The sequence below is a fragment of the Labrus mixtus genome, chromosome 15 (assembly GCF_963584025.1).
Source record: "Labrus mixtus chromosome 15, fLabMix1.1, whole genome shotgun sequence".
NCBI lineage: Eukaryota > Metazoa > Chordata > Actinopteri > Labriformes > Labridae > Labrus > Labrus mixtus.
The window spans coordinates 8,036,948-8,064,577 of record NC_083626.1 but is presented as its reverse complement, the minus strand read 5'-3'; the positions used below and the strand labels follow the sequence as shown (position 1 = coordinate 8,064,577).

Genomic DNA, 27,630 nt, shown 5'->3' with positions numbered 1-27,630 from the left:
CACCGCTCTTCTCTCATGTTACTTGCATGAAATCTGATCCCACTGTGTGAAGATAGAAACGCACTTGGACACATGCAAAGAACATCACAGATGTTACCGTTAGCCTTTTGAAAAATCTGCATTTAGTGGGATCACACGGCAGCATGTTTCACAGACTGCATCTTGGGGGGGGGAAAGTGTGACTTATTATTTTCTTTTAGAAAACCAGAAAACTACACAGCTGAATGTGCTTCAAAGTGTAGACGTTTGTCGAGCAGACGTTATGAGTGATGATTTAAAGGATCTGTTTTTCACATGTTGACAAACGAGCTAAACTTCTGCTCATAGTATAGAAAGCTCAGTCTGGATGTTTTCAGTTTGTAAGATATCATATTATTTCTCCGACTGAACTCAAAACTGTGTGTTAAATATCACAGGTTAATTGTGACACAAGGTCAGATGCACTTGCTTTGAACTAAGCATGTGCATGATGGCTGATTCGTCCACTGCTTCTGTTTGAAGTGTTCACTCAGAATCAGAATCAGAATCTGGGTACATTTACACATACAAGGAGTTTGACTTGGTGTATTGGTGCTAAACAATTAACAAGGCTGTGCAGCTCCTCAAAAATGAATGTGATGTGAACGCAGAGGCGCTGCTTGTCAACAGGCAAGGCAGGCAACTGCGTCGGGGCAGTTTGCAATGTGCAAATTCTGCAACGACAGTAGATAAAACCTCCCTTAGGGGGCCCCATCTTACGGCACTCACTCTTGTTGCCCTGCAAAGCGTCCCATGCACTATTGCTGTGAAAACCAAAGTTTGTCAGTGAAAGTCAACAAAGAAAAATGAAGAGGAATTATCCGTCTATAGGAGAGAAAAAGGAAGAGGAAAAAAAGAGGAGTAAGCACCGGGACGCTGGCAGACATGATGGTGATGAACGCTGGTTGGCGGGCCCCCAATTGGTTTTTGCCTCGGGCCCAAACAGACTCTAGAATCGCCGCTGTGTGAACGTATGTATGCACTGTGCACATGGACAGTAGGGGGCAGTGTAAGGCCAGAGGGGATGTGACACATCGGCAGGGACAATGGCCGAAAGATTTGAAGACGAGCTGACAGAACCAAATCTGCAATTATTCACATCTGTACAGGTGTTTCATTGCACAGCAACAAACATGTTAAAATAGCCGCAGACTGATAAGGTCCAAGTCAAACTTGAGCAGGAACACGTCTGGGGCCAATATGTCCATGCACAGAGGAAAATGTTGAAGATAAAGAGTGGGGACGGTTCTGTCCACCTTACATAACAGGAAAGAGGATTTTGGAGTCAGGACTTCTGTGGGGTCCCTCTCAGTCAGGGATTGTGTGCCGTCTCGTTGATTTAGTCCTTTGTGCACTATTTAGTTATTTTCATGTCTTCAATTTCACTGTGTTAAGGTGTTTTATTTGCTTTAATAGGGTCAATTTGTGGATTGTTGTTAGGTGTCACAGTGATCAATAGGCCTACATGTTGAAATGCACTGACAAGCTGAAGTGGTTTGAATGTCTGCTGTCAGAAACAACAAAGGTAAGGTAGCTACTATAAAAGTTACCAGATGTAACCCTAGCTCTATGAGTAAAAACGCCAACTGTTACATTAAGTGAACCTTTAAATTGGAAACTTTTGGCCTCTCTTTATGTAAAGACTTGACATTATTTCATTATATACTACACATAGGTAAATTATAAAAGTTATAGGATGTACAGTATGAAATGCATACCCTGTATAAAAGGATTTGTTCTGCTGATAAAGGTCCCTGCAGTTCAAACCGCAGCTTAACACAGAAACACCCAGCAGGCAGGAAGATGGAAGGATCCTGGACATTACATCTACATGCACTCTGCACAGTTCCTCATTAAAAAAACAATATTTTTTGAACAATGTTTTATTTATTTTTTTGCCAATAGGTGGATTCCTTATAATGCGAGCCAGCTGACAGCGCCCGAGAGCAAACATGTTGACAGCATGTGAGCTGCAATCAGTTTGTTCAAATTTAACAAGGATGGTGGACTGAGGCTCGCTCTCTGTTCACTGTCCTGTCAGTCACAGGAGTCACCTCCGACACCGCTGATCAGATTCTGACAAGCCTGTTGGGAATGCTGCATGTCACTGGCTTACAAGATTACTGGAAAGTACCACGGCAGGACGTGAACTACAATTACAGGTCAGAACAAACTGACAGGTGTTGTCCCTGATGGTCCAGCTGCTGCATTGTTGGGGTGATGTTTTTGCTGGGGTTTTTTTAAGCAAATGTTGATGAATGTGGTGTGAAAATCCAGCACATCTTAAACCATGCTAGCACTGTGAGGCTGTACCATAGACTATTAATAATAATGGACTAAGTCTGAGAGATGTCATCCATCTGTTACCGCAGGGGGGTTTGGAGTCCACTCGATGGCGGTCGCCATGCTGGAATCATGTCTCAATCAATCAATCAATCAATCAATCACACATTATTTGTGTAGCGCCAGTTCATAACAAGTGTAATCTTGAGATGCTTTACAAATGAGCAGGAAGGATTTCTCCTTTGTATTCCTGTTGTCCACACTTCCTCGCCGCTGAGGTGGAAGTTGGAGCAGGACGTGCATGAATGAGGGCGGCGGTGGTTGTGGGGACGACACAGTCTCAGTCTAACTTTCAGTCGACCTAACGACAGGCTGAGAGCTGGAGCTGAGGCGGGTTTTAAACCTCCTGACAAACCGTTACATCACGGTGACCTATCAATCAGGTCAGACACGCGCCTAACTATGCATGACACATTTCGTTTGTAAAATCAAAATGGATATGTTATAAATAAAGTCACCCCATTTGTGCCCATGAGGACAATAACTACCGGTAATCAGACCTATTTTTTGTACTCATGGACATTTATTCATTCCGTCAGCACAACTTTAGCTCCACAGAAGCTGCACTACGGGAGTCGTCTGTCCCTGAGAGAGAGAGCAATGACAATAGGCAGATAAAGGGAAGTCACCACATTAAACAGCATTAAGCCACTCAGTACAAGACGCATTACCCAGAGAGAAAGAGGGACTGAAGAAAAGGGATAAGAGGGGAGAGACAGTGACAGCGTGGCCCACAGTAAAGAGCGAGGCAGTGATAAATCTGAGGACTAATCCGGGGGCCACTACAGAGGGATTAAGTCGTCCTCTCGCTGCACGTTTGCTGCGCCGTCAGACGGCGGAGGTTAAACAGACTGTTCTCTCCCTGCCTGCTTTTCTTCTATTCTCTCATCACCTCAACCACTTTTTTTCCTTCTTTTCTCATCCCTCTAATGGCATTAGAGAGGGGGGGGGGGGGGTGGCGTCTTTAATCGGAGCATAAATGTAGTGAGGGAGGCCACACACACACACACACACACACACACACACACACACACACACACACACACACACACACACACACACACACACACACACACACACACACACACACACACACACACACACACACACACACACACACACTTAGAGTCTGTTGAACAGATGGAGTGTCGAGCTAATAGATGTCAGTGTTTCTGATAATCTGATGGAGAAGAGCGATAACAGAAAGAGTCATTGATTTCCCTTGAGGCAGGTGTGTATAAGTCAGTGTGCATGTCATACGTGTGTGTGTGTGTGTGTGTGTGTTTATTTATATGCGGTAGGATACAGTGTGGGAAAAAGTAATAATTTCCACCCAAACATCAAAATAATTATTTTTACACATTTGATCCATAAACACTTTTAAGGTTTATTTAACATTATTTATGAGTTATATATGTCTCCCTATGGGTCTGCCAAAATTGCGTCTGGTTTAAGTGGCAACCTCCAGTTTTGAAAAATAAAGCCCATGCAGAAATGCGAAATCCAGCAGCTTGTCGAGTGTCCACTTGAGGCTGGCTGCAGAAGCACCAGAAGTCACATACACATTTAACCCACCATTTCAAAATAAGAAGCCTTTTTTTAACAGTAAAAATGAACATGTTTACAGCCTGGCACAAAAAAACTAAACAGGTCTGATTAGCTCATGTCTCGATCGGCACACACTGAACGGGGGTGATTTTTTGGTAACTCATCTGTCTCGAGTTTGATGAAGGATAAGAATTTTTCCACAATAAGGCGTAATAAGCTGACCTGATTGACAGGCAGGCGTGATGTAACGCTTTGTTAAGAGGCTCCGGCTCTCAGCCTGTCGTTAGGTTAGACTGAAAGGTGCCCGCTGCAGTTACAGATTGGTTACCTCACTCAGGCCTCGTCCAATCATATTTACAGTCTATGGCTCGGGTGCTCCATTGTTTTTCTACATTTTACCTGGAGCCTGTTAGAAAATGATTGCAACAGAAAGCTAGCTGCACTCTTGTAAAAGTGACCCTGCAAGCTTCCTAGGGTTTGCAAAATGTTGGTGTCAACTAAACTGTCTTTAAATGTGAATGTATGTCTAATTTAAGTGTCTTGAACTTCCTTTTAAAGTGAATGAAAGACTGGTAGTAAATGGTTAGCATTAGTCAGTTAAGATCGCAGCACTTTATTAAAAACAATGTTTTGAAAACTGATTTAAAAGGTTGGCCAAACCCAAGGTGTAATAACCCAGAAGCAGTATAGGTCTCTTCCCCTTTTGAATATTTGAACACTTTCCTCAACATTATAGAGAACACAGTTGTGTATACAGAGCTGAATCTGTAGTCCACACACACACTCCATCCACACTCTTTTATATTTCACAGAGAAGTTGTCACACGCTAAAATCTTCACCTGTGTGACACACACACTCTCTTGAAGCTGCAGATAGAAAAGATTCTTGCCACAACCTTCCTTTTAGAAACGTGTGAAGACAGGCGTGGGTGTTTACCTCTGCACCGGCATGTGCAGCAATCTCTCTCAAAGGTTCAAGCAGACACCAGAATACTCCTCTTTCTCTTTCTGTATTCTCTCTGTACAACCCCCTGCACCCCCAGCTCTGCGCTCCCTCCTTCCCCTCGCTGCAGTGGTAATTGGGTATGACACGGGATCAACAGGGAGAGAGCGAGGACGCATTTGAATGCGCTGAATGTCGTCTTCCTCACTTCTCTTTTCTAACCTGCTGCCTCCCAGCTCCCAGCCCCTCGCTCACCGCTGTTACCGTAGCAACATCTGTGTGACCGCATCCTCCGACTCCCCCTCCTCCACCGCCGTGTCATTTCTTTTATTAAGATTGGCCGCCGGTGCCCAAATGTGTGTGTGTTTCCGTGAGGCGCACAGCAGCAGAGCGTGTTCCGAGCCAATTACCACCGCCTCGCTACCGAAACTGAAAGCTACAACTCGGAGAGAATCAGCCGAGCAGAGGAGACGCCGCCACTTGAGTCAAACTTGTTACATTAAGTCAATCAAGTACATTAGTGCACACCTGGGTACACCTCAGAGCTGCTCAAAAGGAGATATCTCCTACTGAAACGGTCACACACCTGCCACTGAAAAGTCCATACAGCTTTGGAAAAAAAACCACTTCCTCCTAATTTATCATGTTTTTTAAATATATCTCTAAAGATGTTCAATGTAAAACTATTTATTTTTTGTTTCATTTGAACTCAAATCATCTTTTATTTAAAAGGCTGAAGGCGGAGCCAAAGGTGCTGCAGATTTCCTTCCTTTAAAGATCCAATCAGTGAAATATCTACTGACTGAAATGATAAAGTGATCTTACTATATGATCAGACATTAAGGAAACATGCTATGTTGAAGTGCTGGCTTCTCTGACAACAATGCAGCAGCCAGTATGTCCTCCTTCTAACTTTAGATTCTGCTCCTGAATGCTCTGGATTTGTTTGGACCAGAGAAGGTAGGCGGTTTTAAGGCGACCCCCACACGGCCGTTTTGGACGCCCCTCGGTTTGCCAGATATGAGAGCAGTTATCAGGTCAACAGGTGTTGCAGCGATGGAAGCGGGCGAGAGAAGTGGTTCAGATAGAAGTGATTGTAGCCGACCAAAAAAGCCTCTGCATGTTTCTAATAAGCTCCACGAGCAGAAACGTGCTCAAACTAGGATCAATATTGGAGATGCTTTTGAAAAATGGAGAGAGGTTAGAACACAGAAAGGTTTACAGACCCATGCAGAGCTGGATAAACACTGAAGCTTCAGTGTTCACCACATGGCAACCTGAGTGAACATCGACTCTAGAGAGGAGGGGGCGGGAGGACACAGCTCTCTACAATGTTTAGAATTTGGACTGCAGTACCCATTTTAAACACTAGGTGTCAGAGTTACATACTGCTCCTTTAAATTCACTGTTTGAAAGGCCTCTGATTCTAAATGTTTCCTAAGCAGTTATCTGCATTGTTCTGTACTGACATGGCAAATACAATGGCAGATTTTGGTTTCAAATTCTCTGTTTTGATTTCTTCTTTAGTTCAGAATCAAAAGCAGTATGATGCTTTTAGTCATCTGCATTATGCTAGTTATAAACTTTCATGTGGCTTTGCCTCTGATACCAAGTTGTGAAAGCCTTTTAACATCGAGATTCTCAAGTGGTTGCATTACAAAAAGTCTATCTAATCTATTTGAACAAAATACCAGGCTATGTTAATTGCAGTTTTAAGACTGATTTGCGCGAACATGTAGCCATCATAGCTACACACAGTGAGATATCACTTACCAAATAGATGGACAGGCGCTCTGGAGTTGAAACCGACTGCTGGATGGTCTCCATCGGAGAAACTCTGATGTCTGTGTAGGTTCTCAGTCATATAGGTCCTGGTGATTTCTAAGCTTGATCCAAAGGAAACTGGACAGGTTGAAGATCTTAAAGACATTTCACCTCTCTACTGAAAGTCTTCAACATCTTCAAGATCTTAAATTGGTCCAGTTGTCTTTGGATCAAGCTTCGAGTCTGACCAAGTTAACAGGTCATTAAACTGGGAAATATTTTTCCTTGAGTAGCTTGATGAAGCAAGCGGTTAATCCGGATACTCTCCATGGAGACGCCGGGTAAATTAACAGTTGGCACCTTGAAATGATGCAAGGACCTGGACATGATGCCATCGGGTTCATAAAACAGTCGGAAGGTGAAAAAAAAAAATCCTTTAAACACATCCTTGCAGATAATTCAAGGTAGAATTTTCTCCTGTCAATCGTTAATCTTTTATTACAGTGAACCTTTTTGATCACGTTGCAGCTGAATGTTGCTGTACATTGTTCAATTTCTCAATTTCATATTAAAAGGAAAAATCCAGAAATGTCGATTATAATGACAAGAAAGAAAGACTTAGGTCGAGGATATCTGAGAGGAACAAATAAAGACACAAACAAGACTGTCAAAGGATATGACCGTTTTAATAAAATCATACACTACACCATACACTGGATGAATTAGAGTCATGGCCAGGATAACCTGAGTTTGTTCCTGTCTTTGAAAAAATACAAAACTATAAAACTCAAAAGCAATAAAACTCAATCAGCTCCTGTTGCAGTCGGAGATCAAAACAAGGACGGTGTAAATGGACCCGATTAAATTCCTACCTGAAATGACTTTTCTTTTCTTCGTCTCAACAAAAGCAGCAGAGGACGTGACGGACTGAATCTCACATTCAGATGATGGGAGGAAGAACTCATCCTGAATGGATCTTTACAACTCAGATCTCAGAAATACTTTCCTCTGATGTTGTAAAAAGGCTGACTTGGAAGAGTACGGCTTCAGGCCATGAATCTAATATACACACTTTTTTTTTTGTATTATTCAAAAGCTTCCCCGTATAACGTAGCTGTGCAGAATCATAAAGAAACCTCAATAGATGATAACTCAAATAAATATGATAAAAAGAAAGTTTTAAGATCAAGGCATTCTAAAAGCAACTTTCTTATATTTCAAAACAGGGATACAACATGTGCCGTTCTCAGTGCAGAGGTACAAAGCCGTCGTCAAATCACTGTTTTATCCGTTTTTCTTCGTGTCTTCATCCATGGTTGACCAGCAGGTTCTGAGAGGGGGGGAAGAAAAGAGAAAAAAATAAATAGGTATTGGTCCATTTTGCACTGTGACTCCCCCTTGTGACCTTTGAGATGCTCTTAGGTGCAGGACTATAAGAGTTGTCCAGAAATAACTGACGACTGAAAGGTCAGACCTGGTAATAGTAGGGATTAGCTCAGGAAGGGAGAGAAGTGACCTCTGACTGATTTGACTCTACCTTAATGTCCATAGAGTTACAAAAGGAGAGAAAAATAATGAACATGTCCTGCTTTGTTGCTATCACTTTGTGCCTGTTAAAAAATCTTTGCAGATGCAGTCTGTGAAGCCCCATTTCCACCAAGTGGTCCGGTTCATTTATTGGCGTTTCCACCGTCAAAAGTTGAGAAGGGTACCAAACTAACATATCCATACCGTCCTACTATTTTGGTACTTTTCTGTTGGGGTGCCAACCGTACCGATACGACCCTAAAGGTTGGAGCTAGACACACTGCAATCCTTTGATCAGTCGAAAGACTCTTTACTTCCTGTGCGACAGTGCTAATAAAAAGACAACACAAAACCCACCATGTTTAAATATACTGTGGATTTGGAGAGAGCAATTCCTTACAAGATAACAAGGTTGAGGAGGAGAGGGAAGTATATTCAGAGCAGGAAGAGGCATCAATAGGAACTATACAACCTGGAAGATTTGGAACTCTTGTTCCTAGAAGACTTGTAAATCCATTTGAAAGTCATTTGTGTTTCATTGTAGTGTTTTGTGCATTTACACGATTATCTCTATTTTGAGGTATGCACCATGAATGTGGCATTAAGTACACCATGATAGCAGATTTTTTCAATATATCCACAAGCCCCTCATCAGGTAAATCTTTATGAAGAAGCTCTGTATGCTCTGACCTCCAAGAGAAATCTATTTGGCCTTCCAAACTTCGACTTGAAAACTGCTACTGACAATTGATCCGAGAAGTGCAACCTCTATTTTTCCACCAAAGATCAATGAGGTCCTTGAAACCCTAGAAACTCATCGTCCCTGAGAGAACACAACAGGTGTGACATCACGATTTCCGAGCTACAGCGTTCGACCTTTTGTCTTTTAACGCCTAAGGGGGCTTCACTTAGATCCTGTGCTCTAGTCCGAAACGGCTGTGATCAATTAACACCTTTAAATCCTGGAATGCAATCCTGACAAAGACACAACGACAGAAACGTGGTAACCTGGGCGTGTGGACACAATGCTCTAACCTTGGAATGCAAACTCTTAAAATGAGCTTGGCGATGAAAAGAACCTTGTTAGTGAGATGGTCTCAACAAAACACAGTCAGTTATGGGGGTGTGAAGGGGATGCTCATGGGCATTTTAAAGTAGGTGATTGGCCTCTGTGTGGAGGTCAATCAACTCTTTGAAGCCGCATTAGTTATTATAATGCCTTCCAAGAGAGACGGGATCTAACAAGACAGCTTTTAGCTATGATTATATAAGCTAATTACCACAGGGAGGCCTGACCCTGACAACTACACCTCCCACACAGAATCACAATAAATGGGAGGCCAGATGAAGTAAGGCGTTTCTGCCTGTTTTTCAGACCAAGAAGAAGTGACACATTCATCTCATTCATTCAGAGACAAGCAGTGTAGTTCTTTCACAGCTGCACAACGGCTGAAGTGGAGGTTTATTAACTGTGCTCGTCTTTACGGCAAATGTCTTTAACAAAGGTTCATGAAAAGAGAAGATGTGCACATGTTGACACGGTGTGGTTATGAAACCACTGGATTGATTAGAGTCATGTCACTGTAATTAAAAATAGCCTTTTCTAATGAGAAAGACACCACACACAAGATTTACACAAGCTATGAGGTGGAAAACGTAAAGGTAAACGACACATATTCCCAACAGGAAGTGATGCAAATGACTAACAGTTCAATGATCTCCCATTGAGGATGTCTTAGCCTGCTCTGTGTGTGTTAGCTCGCAGGTTAAGTAATGTGTGACTTGCTTCAAGAACTGCTCGCTCTGGTTCCATTTCTAGGAAGTTTCTCATTTTCAGAGGGAGGTATCATAAATGTCAGAAAACAAAATGGTATCCCTCCTACCATCATGCACCATATCTATGGGTATATTAGGACAGTTAATGCCACTTCATCTGCCATCGTTTGATCGCTCGCTGTGGGATCAGTAAAGGTGTTAGCCTAAACAACATCTGCACCTAAAGTGAGCACACCAACAGTTGTGAAAGTAGTGACTTTTGTAGTGAGGTATGGCATCACTTGGAACTGATGCTGATGGTGGGCATAGCCAACAAACTTGATAGGACAACACTTAAACAAAATTACATTTCACATGAAGTTTGGACTGGAGAAATTAAGGTATCACCACATTTTCTCTAAATCTTGCAGGTATGTGCCAAATATTTTCATGAATGCAACCTTGTATAACACAAGCTATGCTAAAATAATTTACAGAAAAACGATCCCCTGTACTTAAGATACATTTAATTGAACGGTGAGTTATTATAATTTAAAGAATAACGTGTTTTTAAGGCAATCTTCTTTTTCATAAACTAGCCCTTTCTATCTGTTGTTGTTGCCAGGCTGCAGAGACCGGACAGCAGCAGGGAGGAGGTTTATTGTAGAATGGGAGACTGGTCCCAGTGAAGTCCGACAGCTCCAGCAGCCCATGTGGAACGATGCGATGAGCTAAATTGACCGGGTTTCTGGGGTGCATTGACCTGAACCCAGCAGGTGGAGAGACACACTGCTTGTGTGTACTGCATGTGTGCACAGAGTCTTAGTATCTGTTCTAAGCATTGCAGAGTTCAATCCAGCTGTGAAACTCAAACCATTTAAACCACAGAGAGACTCACAGAGCAGGTTGATCAATACGGCTCCCCTCCTCTGTCCTCTTATCTCAGCCCTCCTGTTTCCTCTACTACGGCTACCTTCTCCTCTCGTCTATCCCTCCATTCTACATTCTTTCTTTATAGATATGCAAAATATTGTTTCTCCTTTGGATTGCAACATAAGAAAATGCTCTACAGAGTAATATCGCAAGTAAGTAGTAAGTATTGGGCAATATTTTTTGGGCAACATCGTGTGTCCAGGACGCAGAATTTGGGCTTTACAAAACACACCAAACCTCTTAGTTAGCAGATAGATACATATTACATCGGTGCCGTGGCCCTAGCACAAATTATTTAATTTGCTCGAAATTGGACCAATATATCGAACAAAGGATAATATGTGTTTAATAAAATGTGCTGCAGAGATGTAACACCATCTGAAGAATAGAGACAGAGGGGAACATGGAGGAGAAAGTTAACACAAAGGCTGTCCCCTCAAAGTTCATTTTCGGTCGAACACATTATCAGCTTTCCCGCTTTTATAAATAATGGAGGAACTTGGAAGGGTATTAATGAGTATTTTCATTATCACTTAATCTGTTCATTATTTTTTCAATTAACCAGTAACGGCAAAACATTTTCTGACAGGTTCTGAAGATGGTCCGAGGCCCTTCTTCTGTATTATAACTGGTACCACCTCACAACACACACACACACACACACACACACACACACACACACACACACACACATGCTAACAAACCAATAGATTTCCAACCTGTTGCTCTAATTGAAGATCCCTCCTGCGTTAAAGTAGTCACTCACTCTTAAGACTCAGTATAGAGTGAAATCACACTGCCTCCAAGATAACATATTGGTATCTGGGCTTTTACAAAAAAAAAAAGCCTATTTTCATGTCATGAGGGTCCGAGCAGCAGATCAGGGAGACGTGCCGGTGGGGGGAGTGGGGAGAGAAGAAGCTGGACGAAGGCCGAACACAGCAGCAGATAGAAGGAGAACAACAAGCACCAAACAGAAAGTCAGTCGAGGTAGAGGAAGAGCAGAAGTCTGCCTGTACTGCACTCTGCCAGACCGAGCATCAGAGCCTTGACTCGATTGGAAATCCATTTTATCTGATGACTGGCAGGCAATTGGGGCTCCCTGGTGATAGGCTGAGGCTCGGAGGTTGATAGGCCTGCCTACTCCACTGCTGAAGGGATGGAGGGATGGAGATGGAGGAGAACACATACTGCAAAGATTGCCTCCACTGACCCAAGTTCATTTTAGGTTACCTACCCAGATAACCGTCAGACTCCACTCCTTCAAAAACACAGGAACCAAAGAGGTGACTTACAAATATTTTGATTATGAGCTAAACTGTTAATTGTTTTGCATTTATTGTCAAATCTGGAACATAAATCGTACCGGTTTATAAGTCACATTTGAGGCAATGACCACCATTATCCTGCCATAAGATTTCCATTGGATTCATCGAGGTCTGCAATGTGCAGTTTCTGTGCAGCTGTGTAGCTCTTTCTAGTGTTTTCGTCAAATGGGTGTTCCACAGGCCACTTTCTGTCCTCGAGGAATCCTTTCAATCAAAACCTGCCCTCCACAAGGTGTGAACCATGCACGATAATAACATAATGAGCTGTTGAAAGGTGGTGCCACCAGCCTGTGTCTGCCACTACGTATCCCAGCAGGTATCCCGCTACGAATAGAGGCAAATTTTCAATCCGTCAGGTGAAGTGAATAAAAATAGTGGCAGCTGCATTTGCAGTCATTACCTTAATTAACCTTACAAGCAAGTGCATTATACTTCTGATGACTCCAATATTTTTTGCTATTTTGCCTGAAGTAAGTGTTATATGATTTTTCCAGGTGAGATTTTCATCTATGAGAATTCCAAGAAATTTAGTAACGGAGTAAGATATTATTGGCAATATATACATTGGGAAAAGTAAATTTGGTCTGTAGGTTTCTGGGTATAAATAACATGTATGAGCTTTTTTTTGCATTGAGTGATAATTTGTTTGCCTTAAACCAGGTGTCAACTTTACTTAATTCACTGTTCATTTTGGACACCAATCTTTGCCCATCGCTACCAGATAGAAAAATATTGGAATCATCAGCAAACAGGCCGGATGGCTTTGGAGCTGCTGAGTCCAAGTGGTTTGCAGAGCGCTGGAGTTCCAGGAGAGAAACCAAACATGCACAGGGAGAACATGCAAACTCCACATTGAGAGGCATAAGCTAACTCGGCTGGAGATTTGAACCAGGAACCTCCCTACCATGAGGCCAAACCCTGCTCCACCGTGCAGCCCTTTCTTCATGAACGTCAGAAACAACTGTTCTAATAACCAAATTCTTGTAGATCAGCAGTAATTGTAATGTTTGCCCGACAGACAACTGACAAGTTTTAAAAAGCCACAGTGTAACTTGAGCATCACACATAAATCCCCATGTCTACCTTACTGAACGTTTGACTGTGAAAATGCTTGTTTATGATTTTATAACCAATAGCAAAGGGTTTAAATGAATCGTTCCTTATTTCTAACAAAAACATTTCCTAAGTGTTTTTTTTTTTGGAGCAGCAGCTTGAGCAGAAGTCGTTCACATGACGGGCTGTCTATTGTAAAAGACTACATTGTAGTTCTGATTGACAGCACTTGAAGGTGGTGGGGAAAAAAAACCTCTGCTGTCATAGAGAGAGAGGGAAAGATGAGATAACATTTAAATATGAGAACAACAGCGCACATTTCCAGACTGTCTCTATTTGAAGACTAAGCGAAGCCTTCACTTTAAAAAGTGCCACAAATAGTTTAGTAACGACTATGAACTTGATAGAGGTGTTTCAAACTGTGGCTCCTTTTCTCACCTCCTCACAGCAGGTCATTCACGGTGTGAAGTGAGTGTGAATGTCAGATAATTGGATGCATAAAGATACAGAAATAGTCAGACACAGGCACATCCAGTACACCGGCAGTCTGAGGACATAACTGAAGAAAAGACAACTTCTTGTCCATTAAAACACTTCAATTCTGATGATCCTTCAACTGATTCAGATGAACGTAACTGAAAATCTTTACCACACTCATTTGGTGTTTATTGACATGACGTGGCCTGGACAGGTACACCATTAGTTAAACACAAGACCCTGGCCTATCGTCCTCATTTCAAACCATCGATCCACTGGTTCTACAAAACACCAGATAGAATACTAAAGCAGCTAACTTACACTTAGTCACCAAATGAGAAATTCTTCACAGAGCTGTACAGGTTTGACAGAAATCAAAACATGGTGACAGCACAGAGAGAAACAACAGCATCCATTACACAACATAGAGAAACACACGGCTGATTCAGCGAGTCCTTAGGGGCAGTAATGGCTGCAGGCATCAGGCTTTTTCCTGAAGCGAGCCTTCCTGCACCTCAGAGCTCTGTACCTTTGCCCAGAGGGCAGAGGAGTAAGGTGCTGATTTAGTGGATGGGTGATGTCCTGCTCTATTGTGGTTGCAATGCGTGCGACGGCTTCTTTTGGCAGCAGTGTTGGTAATGCGTGTAGATTTGACCCGGTTTGCGACTGAAATAGCAGCTGTAACAATATATGAGGATGGGCTGAATGATGCTTTGATACAACATGAGAAGGAGGAGGAGGCATCGGGTGGGCGTGGCTTTGAAAGAGCTGCCGGGGTGGGCGTGTCCTACATCTTTGCTCCATGCTTTGCTCTGACACGTCGGCAGATCCTGGCGTCAGATTTTGGCCAAACCACACAAAGTTCTCGTAACATTTAGTTCAGAGCAGCAGGAAACCACGTCCGGGGGTTGCACCAACAAATGAGTATCAAAAACTGTCATGAACACCTACGGCCTTAATGATGGTAATGACGATGGTTTTGTTTGATGAGGACGATTTTAAGATGGTTTCTATACTGATTAAAACTCTCAAGAACAGCTGTCAATGTTGTACTTTGCCTCTGGTCACTTCCTGTCAGCACCTGTGTGTCCGATCGGACTCAAAGCTGATCGTTTGAACTTACTGACATTGTTTCCTCTTTTATAGATCCTTTCTCGGGTTGTACTTACTCTCTGATGTACATCGCTTTGGATAAAAGCGTCTGATTAATGAATTGTAGAGTTGTAGGTAGTAACAAACCTGACTTCTGACATTTTATTAACAGAGGTTTTATTGTGGTTAGTTTTCCCACAGGGTGAACTGTCTGTAAATGTATAATTTCATCTATGATTGATTTTTCATATTATTTTAATTAAGCCACTTAACAAGATAAAAAGACAGAGAATGCAGATGCACTTATCAGAATCTGTTAGCCCACTATGAGACAACAGGGTCCAATTAAAGGCAATTATATCGAGTGATGCTCAAGGAGTGTTCGGCCTATATTTACACAGAATGAGTTGTATTTACATACCACACACCTAAACTGGAACTAGACACAAAGCGAGGAACTGTGGAGGACTGAGAGATATAGAGACAGAATACAAAATACTGATGAACAGAGCAGCATTGTTGCCATGGGCGACAAGCTGTCTTTCGCTTGAGATGTTAGTTTTTATGTATTTCCTAGATATTTATTTTCTTTAATCCCATTTCAGCGTTGTGTCACTTCTCCCTCTGTGTCAAAATCTGGGCTAGAAAGTCCCAAAAACCATCAGTTAAGTCATCAGTTGACGGTAAACTATGCAAGAGAAGCTCAGATGAAGACAAAGCCGTTGTTTTACCTCAATATAAATAGGAACGTGCTTTCTGGTACATTTGCGACGTAAAGTAAATATCTGAAGAACATTTATAACAAAGAAACTTCAAAGTTTTTCCATGAAGTGAACTAGTCATCAGAGCTCTGGGAGCAAATAATAATAATAACACAATTGTATTTATTTATTTACAAAAAAGGCCAGAGAAAAAAAAAAATCAATCTCTCTGGGAGTACTGGGAGTGAATTGAAGAGCAATCACAAAGGGGAGGCCGGCCTCAGCTCCTGAAGAGAAAGAGGAGGTAGGGACACATGGATCGGGTGACAACGGGACACAAAAGAGAAGCTGCTACAAAGTGGACTGTTCCGATAATGTTGCAGTCGCTTCGCAGCAACAAAAGCGAGTGAAAAACCCACCTAAAAGCCCTGCTGCTGTCCCCTCTTATCCCAGCTGGTGGTCGCGGTTGCACAAAACATGCTGTAAGCGCACGAGGGAGCGGGGGCGACCAAACGCTGACCTGAATATCTGTGAAATGTGTCTGAAAAAAAAACACTGTGTCAATTGCATATGCAGCTGTGGTGGCTTTCAGCAGGACACAATACAGGGTCGTGTTGAATTATTATCAAGACCCTCCATCAGAGAGTGCAGGAAAAAGGCAAGGGGAGCGGGGTGTCTGGTGGTGCGAGCCGACAGGCGTGGAGGCGCTCAGAAAGGTCAGGGTACGGAGAGGGTTACAAAAGCTGGTGGAAATGTGGCTGTTAGTACCCTGAACTCTACTACCCCCCCCCTCCTCTGTGTTTCCACACTCCCCGACTCTCGCCGCGTTTGAAAGCTTTGACGCGTGAGGGCCACGAGGCAGATGAAAGAGGGAACAGAGGCTCCAGACTCGGCTTGACGTGACGTTCAATCGAACACTAGAGTGCAACAAAAGACGGAAAAAGGCAAATACGGGGGGGGGGGGGGGGGGGACCGAATGAGAGGTAAGACTCGGCAAGGGTTATAGAATGTAGAAAAGAGTTACATGTGTAACCGAGTGGCTGTGTCTGTTACATCTCAGGCAGAAACAGAGTCCAGTACATATATGTTAAAGAGGACATATTAGCCTCCTTCTCCATCTTTTCAAACAGTCCCCCTGTGGTCTAAATGAAACATCTGTGCTGTGCTTTGGTCAAAATATAACATGAATCAAGCACCAGAGGAGGTTTGTGACCCTGTATAAACCAGCTCTCTCAGAACGCTCCGTTTTGGTGTGTGTGTCTCTTTAAATCCAATGAGCCCCCCCTGAGTTTTCCCTGTAGACATCACTCCTCCGTAGCGAGAATAAAAATGGCAGAACTGTGCAAAAGTTTTCCTCTTGGCTGGGGGTGGAGTCCATGGGGAGATATCAGGGGAGGGGAGTTTTTTTTTTTTTTTTAACAGAATCCCACTGTGACATCACAAGGAGAGCACATTTGAATCAGAGCATTTTTATCTGTGTTGTAAGACTTATGCAGACCACAAACAAAGGACTGGATGGGTTTATTTCACATTTTGAGGGTCTGTAGACACTCAGGTTACCCAAATATATGTTCAAAAACACTGTCAAAGTGGATTTTTCATAATATGTCCCCTTTAAAAAATGAAAAGGTTCAATATGATCTCGGGAGCTATATATCGCCGGTACAGTTCAGTTTAGGGCCGTCATTTTGCACCTCTGCAGATCTCTGCTATTTGTATTCCTCGTTGATGTGGTCTTAAAGAGGCACACGCATGGAGAGAAAAACTGTCTTTTTTTTGCAACAATTGTTTTTTTGTGACGCCGTCTTCTTTGAAGCCCTCAGCGCTCCATCTGAGTGAGCTATTTCTCTTAAGATAAGAAAGGCGAGGCTTTATTCACTCCCAAAATATATAAAGGGTTGTTTTTTTAAACAGAAGTGCAGAATCCCAAGATTAAAAACTAAAACCAGCAGAGCACACAATAGGAGACGGACAAACAACAAAAGAGAGAGAGATTGCCGGCAGATAATGATGCTCAGCGGTGATTGGTTGTGATCGGCTGTACAACGATCAATGCGTGCTTGAAAGGAGGCAACGCTGATGGTTTATGACGGCGGGAACAACTGCCAACACTATGAAAATGAAATCAATAAGTCAACTGCAGAGCAGGGAGAGAGAGAGATGAAGGGAGGAAAAAAGAAGAGAGGGGTTTAGAAAAAGAAAGAAAGAAGTTAAACAAGAGAAACAAAGAGAGCAGAGAAGACAAAGAGACGGAGGAGAGAAAGTGTTTTTCCCCCGAACGACGTGGAAGCTAGATGGAAGGTTTAAAGAAAACAGAGGCAGAAAAACTAAATTGACAGATGAGGGAAGGTTCATTAAAGATGGATAAAATAAGAGGCAACGGCAAAACAAACTGGTGAACAATCAAATAAACAAACTTCTTTTCTGCAAACCCTGGATGCTGACGTGCATCCTGATGTGTATCTAATGTGTCCCTACGTGTGAATATATGTCCAGAAATCATGCAGGAGAATGAGTGCACTTAACATTTGGACACAGCGTCTCAGCTTTCTCTTATTAAAAGCCTCCCGTGTTATGAACAGAGTGTCCTGTTTCCAGTGTATTCGTACAGTCTGTGATATTTTATGTCCTGACAAACATTTTAATTCATGACAGAAGTTCAGAAATCGAAATATGCTGCTGAAATGGAATAATGACTTATGACAGTTTGGACTCGGACTTGTATTTTCTTACTTTGACTCCTGTTTTTCACAGAGTCAGAAACCCTGACCATATGGCTAACTCTTAATTTGATCCAACAAACACACATGCCAAGTCACTCAGCAGTAATGTTCTGAATGTACTCTTGGTACAAGCACAAACCAGAATGACAGGACAGCCTCAGAAAGCAGAGGTCAGGGGTCGCACGGCAGCACAGCGGTTAGTGAGCCTCATGTACGGAGGATTTTCCTTCAAGATGATGATGATGTGAGCAGCAGAAGTCTAGACTTGAGAGGGAGACCAAAGAGAAGCGAGCTGCAGTAGTCAATGTGAGATGTAAACAGGATGCAGACATGCACTCCTAAAGTTCCTGAGCTGGTTGTTCACACATGCACCTCACAATGGGAGAATTTCCTGTCGGATGGGAGGGGCGGGGTATCTCAGGAGGCAAGTAGTATCAGAGAGAATCACTCCCATAATTCCCCGCCAGCCTCGACGTCATCTTTTGTTGTTGTTTGATTGAGCGCCCCCTATTGGCGGCAATAAATACTGGGCATTTAAAGTGTTTAAGTTTGATAAATGCATGTGATGTTGTAAAATCAACAAGTTATCATGTTTTAATCGTGATTAGGATATTTGCAGCCCTAGCTCAAGCATTCTTTGAATCTTTAGTTTTGTCTTTTCTGTCGGCAGTCACAGCAAGCGAGGCAGAGACACACCTTCAACTAAGAGCAGAACAGAAGAGTCTGACAAACATGTCATCCAAATGAAAGTCACCTTCTGCATCATTTCTTTATACAGAAAACCCACTACTGAACAATTTGCTAAGATGATCAAATCCTGAAACATTTTTGTTCTTGTTTCTCTCAGGTGGGCCGAGACGGGGAAAAACGTAGTCGGAGCACAAAGTCACAAAAGTCAGTGTCAAAAGGATGAAGCAGTGCTGTCTGCTCCGTGGTGCAGCCGCTTTGAAGAAAAGTTATGCACTTTGAAAAGAGGATAAAAAAAAAAAATACTGCAAGACTTTAGCTCCAATTAAAGCAAACCCACATTTACTTAGAAGCTCTGCATGTAACGCCCGTGCCTGATGTTTTGAATCTCTTAGAACAAATATAAAAAGTGAGAGAAATTCTGTCCCTTAATTAGCCCGTGTTTAAAGAAATCTATGAGACACTTTGCAATATTTATTCATGCATAGCAACGGGTGAGTGTGGAGTTCTGTGACTACTTCTTCACAGCGTCATACACAAATTATGTGTGAAGCTTTGTGTGTGTGGTCAGTAGCAGGTCCAGAGAGCAGCTGAAGACCCTCATTCTTCTTCATTAGGGCTGACCGCTGAGGGGCCAGCCGTCTCTTTCCCCTCCTTCTGCATCTTTTCATAATCCGTCCATCTCCAAGCCTTTCTCCATGACCACTTATCTCCTCGTAGGGTTTACGCATCTTTTACTTTCTCTCTTGTTTTACTTCAGGGTACTCCCTTCTGACAAGCCTCCTCATAACTTCCCCTAGTTCTCCCCTCGCTGCCATCAGTCTGAGTCTCTCTCTCTACAACATCTCCCTTCATCCCTCGTCTGCCTCCACTTCTGTTCAGCCGCTCTCCTCCCTCTCTTCATCTTTCCTCTCCACTCCTGCACATCATCTTTTTATTCTCCCTCTCGCCTTTTCAATTTCTCTTTTCAAACCTTTTTCTCCCTCCGTCTATACTCATATTCCCCCCCCCTCCTCCATCTCTCATTCATTTTCCTGGTTTGTTTTCTTGTTAAGTCTCTCCAGGTTTGTACTATCGGTCAAATTCGTTCTCATTTTTCCCCCCTTCCATATACTGCCCATAAGGGAAGCCTGTTCCATTATTTGTTTGACTTGTACAGATCTGCAGCTTCTGCTTGTCAACATTTAATCTCAGCTTCCACTTTAGACCTAATCATTCCTTCTTTCAGAGCGCTCTCCTGTCATGCTTTGGCGCTCTCCTCTACCTCTCCTCCACTTCACTTCTTCCATTTTATTTAACGTTTTCTATGCCCAGTGTTTCTGAAGGTCTTTCCATTTACGTCTCACTATCCTCTCACGTGGTCTAACAGTCTCCAGATGTCTGTACATCTACAACACGTCGTCCTGTTCTTCAACATGAGTCTTTGTCCTCAGCCTTCTTTTTTTTAAATTTGCTTTCAGTTTGTTTATCTACATCGAGTAGCTTCTGTGATCTCTGTACCCGCACGACTCCTGTTCAATCAACAATAAGACCGAAGGTAAAAGATAAAAAAAGAAAAAAAAGAAATCAATACTGGGTTTATACCGCTGTGATGCACTGGTTCAGTCAAAGTCGGTGTGCATTCAGATCAGCAGCAGACAGATTTATTATCAGCATATGAGCGCTGTCGGCAGGGTTTTTTTTCTTTCACGATGGACTTATCAAAACTTGATGAAACTATTTTCTCTTTCTGCCTTATCTTCTCGTCTGCTGTCTGCGGGGAATCAAACTTGCACACTAAGCACGCAGCAGAAACGGCTCAGAGGCTCCTGTTCAATAACGCTTGGACATTTTCCAAACACAACAGTGTTCCTTAAAAATGAGAACGCAATCTCCTCGGTGGATCCAGGGAAATCTCCAACTGCAATACATCAACAACGGCAGCACTGAATGTACTGTCCAACCCTTTCCTCTACTCATAAGTGAAGTTTATGATACTTTTCTTATTTGATGCCAGAATAACATTTAGAGGCTGTTTTTTCCTTCATGATCACCACACCCAGCCTGGCAATTCAGACCTCTACAACCACCTTACAAGGAAACGAGACCATGGCAAGGCGATGATATTCTCAGTAGTCTGCCCAGGTGACAGCATCTTTCTACACCAAGAAACAAACTCCTACCCTTAAATTCCACCAGCTCCGCAGCAAGACTTCTATTTTTTGCCAGATGCTGAAGCGCAATGCTTCAATTAACCACCAAAAAGATCGAGCAGGACGGGAAGTCAGACACCGAAATTACATTAAAACATCCGGTTTATTTTCAGAATAAAACACTCCAATTTGACGGTTCAAAACAACGACCTTATGTGTGTTTGTTGATGTGTTCATAAGGGTTTTTATACCATGTTATCTGGTGGACGTTCTGGGTTACTTATTCTCCAAAAACAGCTACAAAAAATATCACAGTCACTGTCAATAACTGAACACCAAGATCGTGGTACTGTCCGCTAAACCCTGAGGTCAAGTGGGTATGTGCTATTTTTAAAGAGTACGTTACAGAACGCAAGGGGGTCTTTGACTGTGAAATATATCACTCCTGCATGATTCAAAAAAGAATAATATAATGAGTAAAAAGAAAAAAATGTGTAAATGTAGCTTCTATAAAGAACATTTAACAAAACTCTTTCAAAGGAAACTGTTAACTCTCCAAAAGTGTCACATGTCGCAAACAAAGCAACAACGTTTAAAATGATATTTGTTCACCTTTGGAACTGAATCATAAAAATCAAGGAAAATGTAGTTGTGGTTTAAACAGTTACAGTTTAAAAAAGAAAGCTAAAAAAACGCTGACACAGCATCTGTAGTGTAAGGAAGAACATATTCAACAAGCTGCAACACTCTCCAGGCTTTAAGTTTAGTTTATTTGTTTATTTGACTCAGGGACGGTTTACTAAATAACATCAGTACCAGGAAAGAAAAGATTCTTTGTACTAGATTTAGCTAACTCGCTCATTTCCATCTGTAGTCCGTGTAGAAGTGTGGCTTTCGAGCTGGGAGATATTTGACAACACAACACAATTATGAAAGCTTTTTTAGGAACTCTTTGGGCTCTTTTTTTTTTAATTACCAAAAATACCTTGTGCTGGTTGAGCACCCCTCTCTGTCCCTCATAAGACAAGCTCTGTCATCTCTGAGCACTTAATCGTCTGCGAAGCGGTCCCTGATGGACAGCAGAAACGTCATCAGTCAAAGCCCCTTCCCACGGTCTCATCCACCTGAACCCTGGGTGTCATGACTGACAACCACTCAACAGTCCAACAGCCCAAATTATAAGCTAACCGTAAGAATGGAGCGATTTAAAGTGTAAATTAGCGCCCTTCATGCCGGAGACGGACAGTCAATCTTAATGCACGGGGTAATTTTGGAAGATGTCTTATCGTATGACATCTCATCAGCTACTCCTGCTTCAGCGACTGACTCCTCTGACTGACAGCGTCTGAGGCGTTTAACAACTTGGATAGAGAACTGAGGACATTAAAATGGCAATATTTGGAAAATCCTATTAAGTAGAAACGGAGGAAAAAAATATAGGTGCACTTCTTTACAGCAGAAGACTTTCTTGATGTAATAAAGGGGGCAGGTGGCCGGGGTGGGGATTGGGGGGGGGGGGGGGGGGGGGGGGGGGGGTTGGTGGGGGGGCAGGCACACCAAAGCCAAAATGTTTGGTAATCTCTTTCTTTCTCACTCTGCTGCTCCTCAGCACTTTCTGCTTTACTTTTTGTCCACTCTCTCATTCTTTCTTCACTCTCACTTTGGGTTTGTTTCACTCTCTTGCTCCCTCTCTCTCTCCACTCTGACAGGCAGCTGTTAACTCCAGGAGAAACTCCCTGGGTATTAGACCTAAAAACCTGCACTGCCTGCCTGTACTCAGCAGCAGGGCTCGGATATATACGTCCAAGTGTATGTGTGTGGGTGTGTGTGTGTGTTTGCGCCTGAGTAGTTGGCCTTGCTGAAGGGGAAAATAACAGCATTTAAAGTTTCAAAGGTCTCAACTTGCTGCTGGACAGATCCTGACCTTGCTGCAGCTCAGTATACATCTGTGATCTGACAAGCTGCTGCAACAGCCGTCTTCTAGAGGATTTCTTTGCATGTTTTTCAACTCCCTCCTTTGCACGGTTTGACTCTCTGTTCAGGTCTCGTCATACCTTAAATATTGGTCAGTCCTGCACATTTCTGCCCAGATATTCAAAATGTCTTTTTTGTCGTTTCACTTTTCAGCACATCTCTTTCTCCCCTCGCTCCATGAGCAGAGCCTCTGACACTGATCCGAATCAAAGCCAGGCTCTCTCAGAGATTGGCGCTAAATGACTCCAAAATCCCACCAGGACCAGGCATACAGCTCGTGTGTGTGTGTGTGTGTGTCTGTGTGTGTGCTTGCATGAGAGTGTACAGATAAATGACTGGAAAATCCCACTGAGTGTCTGGACAGTGTGTGTGTCACATGTAGCTGTGCCCATGTCGGGATAAGCCTCCCAGAGGATAATGACTGGAGGATGTCTGCTCCGTCCCTGCAGGCTCGGAGGTATTCTCCCCTCATTTGCCATCAAACACACACACACACGCGCACACACGCATAAATGTGGCAGTGTTACGCAGCAGGAAGACGTCTGTGATATGCTGGCCTGTGCACTGACCCGCTGTGACACTGATCAAAACACATCACAGTCTCTTCTGTGAGGCTGGAAAGACAAAACAAGAACTAGACTGCTTCCAGTCCCACTGAAGTCTCCTTTCACTCAGTTTAAAAGCTCAGGAAGCTCCCTCTCCTCTGGGGCTTTCTTAGATCATTTCAGTTTTTAACTTTAATTAACTACATAACCTAAAATCCCTCTTGCAGTCCCCATCATTTTGAAACGTAAACGTCTATCACAGAAGATACCAATCCTGATCTGTGCTTATGATGAAAAAAGAAAAAAGTAAACAAATATTCCCCAGACTCTCAGCACACTGACTTCTCTAAAGATGCAGTCATTAAATATGCATTACAAAGAAGAGAAGGAGAAGATGTTTGGCTTACAGTAAATGCACACAGTAGAACTTTCACAGCACCAACAACGTCTGTCGATCCCAAGCATTTATCCTCCAAATGATTATGATAACTTACTCATTCACTCTACTTCCCTGTTATGACATTACACAGAGGATATGACAGGTGTCTGTGTTAAGTTTTGAAAGTCATAAGACAGATCTAGACCCACGTTAAGAGCCTTTCAGAAAGGATGCTCGCTGTGGGGTAGGGTGCAGAGCAGGCGGGGGGGAGCATGCAAATCAACTGGCGCAGGTTGCTAGGTGACCGAGACAATAGTCGGTAAAGTCGCCACAGCACAATGTATCTGACCAGTATTAAAAAGAAAGCCCTGACCTTTTCCTTTGCTGAGGAGGAGACGAGCTGCAAGGAAGAAGAGGGTGTGTGTTCATGAAATCCTCAGGGAGAGTTTAGGCTCGTCCAGGATCTGTGGCTCTCTAACGACCGCTTCACAATCACACCCCCAAATGTGAGACTGTAGCTTCTATAAGCATTCAGACTTTATACAAGATCTGTGCACAAAGCGTACTTATATTCATCATTAATCCAAGTTGTTTTTCTTTGTTGGTTGGTTTTCATTCAGTGTTTCTGGCCGTCTAAAGCATTTAATACATTTTCAGGTTACTTAAGTACACATCTTCTTCTTCAGTGGAGGGAAAAAGTAAGCTATCAGTGATCAGCAAACTGACAGTGTTTAAAAAGACACAAAATAGAGGAAGAACTTTGTAAACTTTCAGATATATACGGGGTGAAAGTCAGGGAGACGCCTCAGGGGCTAATCAAGAGGCAAGACCTTGATGTGTAAGTTAAAGCAGACTGAAATGTAGCGAGCTACACACACATGCGCACACCACACACACACACACACACCACACACACATTGTGTATGATCTGCCGTGCTCTTTTAAAGACAGTCTTCAAAGAGTCTTCACTTCACTCCTCGTTATCTCACACCAGCTAATATGACGATGAAGCTTGCACACACACACACACACACACACACACACACACACACACACACACATACACGCTGCCAATCTTATAAGGACCTCATAAGGGTAGAAATACCAGAACAAAAACAAAGGTTTGGCTGTGTGTATACTTTGTGCTTTGGTGTCTATATTGGTTTTTATATAAGACAGATACAAAGCTACTGATACTGATGCATATATAAAACACACACACACACACACACACACACACACACACACACACACACACACACACACACACACACACACACACACACACACACACACACACACACACACACACACACACACACACACACACACACACACACACACACACACACACACACACACACACACAGTACAAGCGCAGAGGAGTCATGTTACGGCGAGCTGATTATCACAAGCGGTATTACTGTATGCCAGGGGAAGCCTCAGTGCCCCTGAGCAACGCAGAGGAGATGTGAGCAGAGAGCAGCATGAGGCGGAGTGATACGTTGTTCGGCTGCATGATGAGCAGCTACACCTTCAAATGTCTCCGCTGTGCAAACTCTGGAAGGACAAGCTTCCAGTACTCTGTCCTCCAGCTTTCCCTTCCTCCACCTCCTCCTCCTCCTCCTCTTCTTCCTCCTCCTCCTCCTCCTCCTCCTTCTCCTCCTCCTCTCCCTCCTCCTCTCCCTCCTCCTCCCTCCAACTTTCTGTGAATTTGTAACTTAAAAACTGCGGCAGTGAAGCACATACTCGAGCAGAGGAAGTTGTCTTTTGCTGTTGAATAATACAGCTGTGGAGCCAGTTCAGGAAAGAGAAATGCAAAAAAAAAAAAAAACCCAGCTAAGATGAAAAGTACAAAGGCTAGGTTTTACTGAGTGCATACTGAAGTAGTGGATCTTCACTGGTTTTCATGGAGGGTAAAATATGAAACAGCAACAGAGGGGAAAAAGGCAAGATCTCTCGACTCTGAGAATACATAGTTAATAACGTGCCTGCTCAGAGACATAAACAGCTCTCATGAAACCACAGGGGACCTCCATAGGCTTCGGTCTTTGTCCATGATGCAACGTTTTATTTTCTTCCCTATTACATGAAAAAAAGCTGCTGCATTAAAAATGTATTGATTCCATCTTTTAACAAAATAACTTTTTATTTTTAATAATTTTTCATTCCTATTTTTTTTAAGTGGAAACGATTAAGTTGGAGAAGTGAGGAGTGGGATAACGATCGGGTGAGAAGATGATAGTAATCACAAACGATGAAGAGAGAATTTAATGACTAAATCACAGTTTTTATGTTCACTTAGCAAATATAGTTGGTGTTTGATAAAAAGGACAAAGCTTTATATTTATTTTTGCTAAACTTTTTCATTATTTACCTCTATTATTTTAAGATATAACAATCTTCTACAGCCACTCTTTATTTTTATTTAGAGATAGGACAGTGGAGAGAGCCAGAAATCAGGGCGAGACAAAGTGATGGAAAGGAGCCAAAGGTCGGATTTGAACCCGGGTTGCCCGCTTGATAGACTACAGCCTCAGTACATGGGGCGCGCCCGCTATCCACTAGGCTACCGGCGCCCCCTACAGCCACTCGTTTTATGAGCATCTTTCACTCACTAGTTCCCCCTGACAGACAAAGTGTGCTGGAGTTGTTGTTTCATTTGAAAGTCAAACATCAACCGGACACTGAAGATTCCCCACAATACACGAGTCCAGCTAACATCAGAGATAGATTAAAATAAGACTGTCAGAAAGAGTATGTGTTCATGTTTGCAAGGATGACAGACTGTGTAAAAAGGATGAAGCTGCAGTCTTAATAAATGCAAAAAAAATGATATGCAAATAAGATGGAAGAAGCTTTAAAGTGGCCTTGAGATTATATAATCCTGTTTACAGCATACTGAGCAAGACTTCTGCTCTTTAACTCTCCTGGAATAAGGGATCAGTGTGCAGAGAGGAAGGCTGGACTGACTGGAAGACTTTGTTCACGGGAAATCAAACACCAATAGCTCACCTTCAGTAATGTTTGTTTTGTTTAGTTTTTACTTGGAGTAAGGTTTTTTCTTCTATTGTTTCCTCTTTCAAAGTGGATAAAACTCGGGCCCAACCAATATGGGATTTTTTTATGGGCCTATATCGATTAAGGGCGAGAAAAAAAATTAGATACACAGACGTTGATCCCTCAAATGCAGTTATCAAACACTGGCGGAAAAGATTTATAATGAAGACAAGATGGTCTCTGCACTGGAAAGTAACTTGGTAAAGCATGGGCCAGCGGTAGCCTAGTGGTTGGTGCGTGTGCCCCATGTACAGAGGCTGAGGTTCTCCCGGGTTTGAATCCGACCTGTGGCTCCTCTTCTGCATGTCTTTCTCTGATTTCTGACTCTATCCATGTCCTATCTCTTAAATAAAGTTATTAAAAGCCCAAAAATGAACAAGTATCAACGGTATTTGAGAATGCGTCTGTGCAGGATCCTATAGTCAGGAAATATCAAACACATAGTTCATGTTGTCATGGAGAATTTCTACAAATTGCACACCTGCTTTTCTTTCTTAAGGTGCAGACTGTATTGTCAATGGATTTGTGTTCATAACAACTTAAAATTAGAAACCTAATGGTGCAGGTTGCACTGACAAGCCGAACTTTATATGAAGACCTATTTCAAAGAAACCCAAAGTGTGTTTCTAAAAAGGTGTCATTTTTAGA

At 42.7% G+C, this 27,630-nt stretch overlaps 1 protein-coding gene across 2 annotated transcripts in view; it reads right to left on the bottom strand.

Moving 5' to 3' along the window:
- Positions 1–7,283: 7,283 nt before the first annotated feature.
- The window catches only part of chchd6a (coiled-coil-helix-coiled-coil-helix domain containing 6a), a 64,530-nt gene continuing 44,183 nt past the window's right edge, over positions 7,284–27,630 (bottom strand). For both annotated transcript variants that reach the window (XM_061058485.1, XM_061058486.1), the window contains one exon: positions 7,284–7,946. In XM_061058485.1, the coding sequence (XP_060914468.1) occupies positions 7,923–7,946 (24 nt within the window). In that variant the 3' untranslated portion in view covers positions 7,284–7,922. The remainder of the gene's footprint in view (positions 7,947–27,630) is intronic.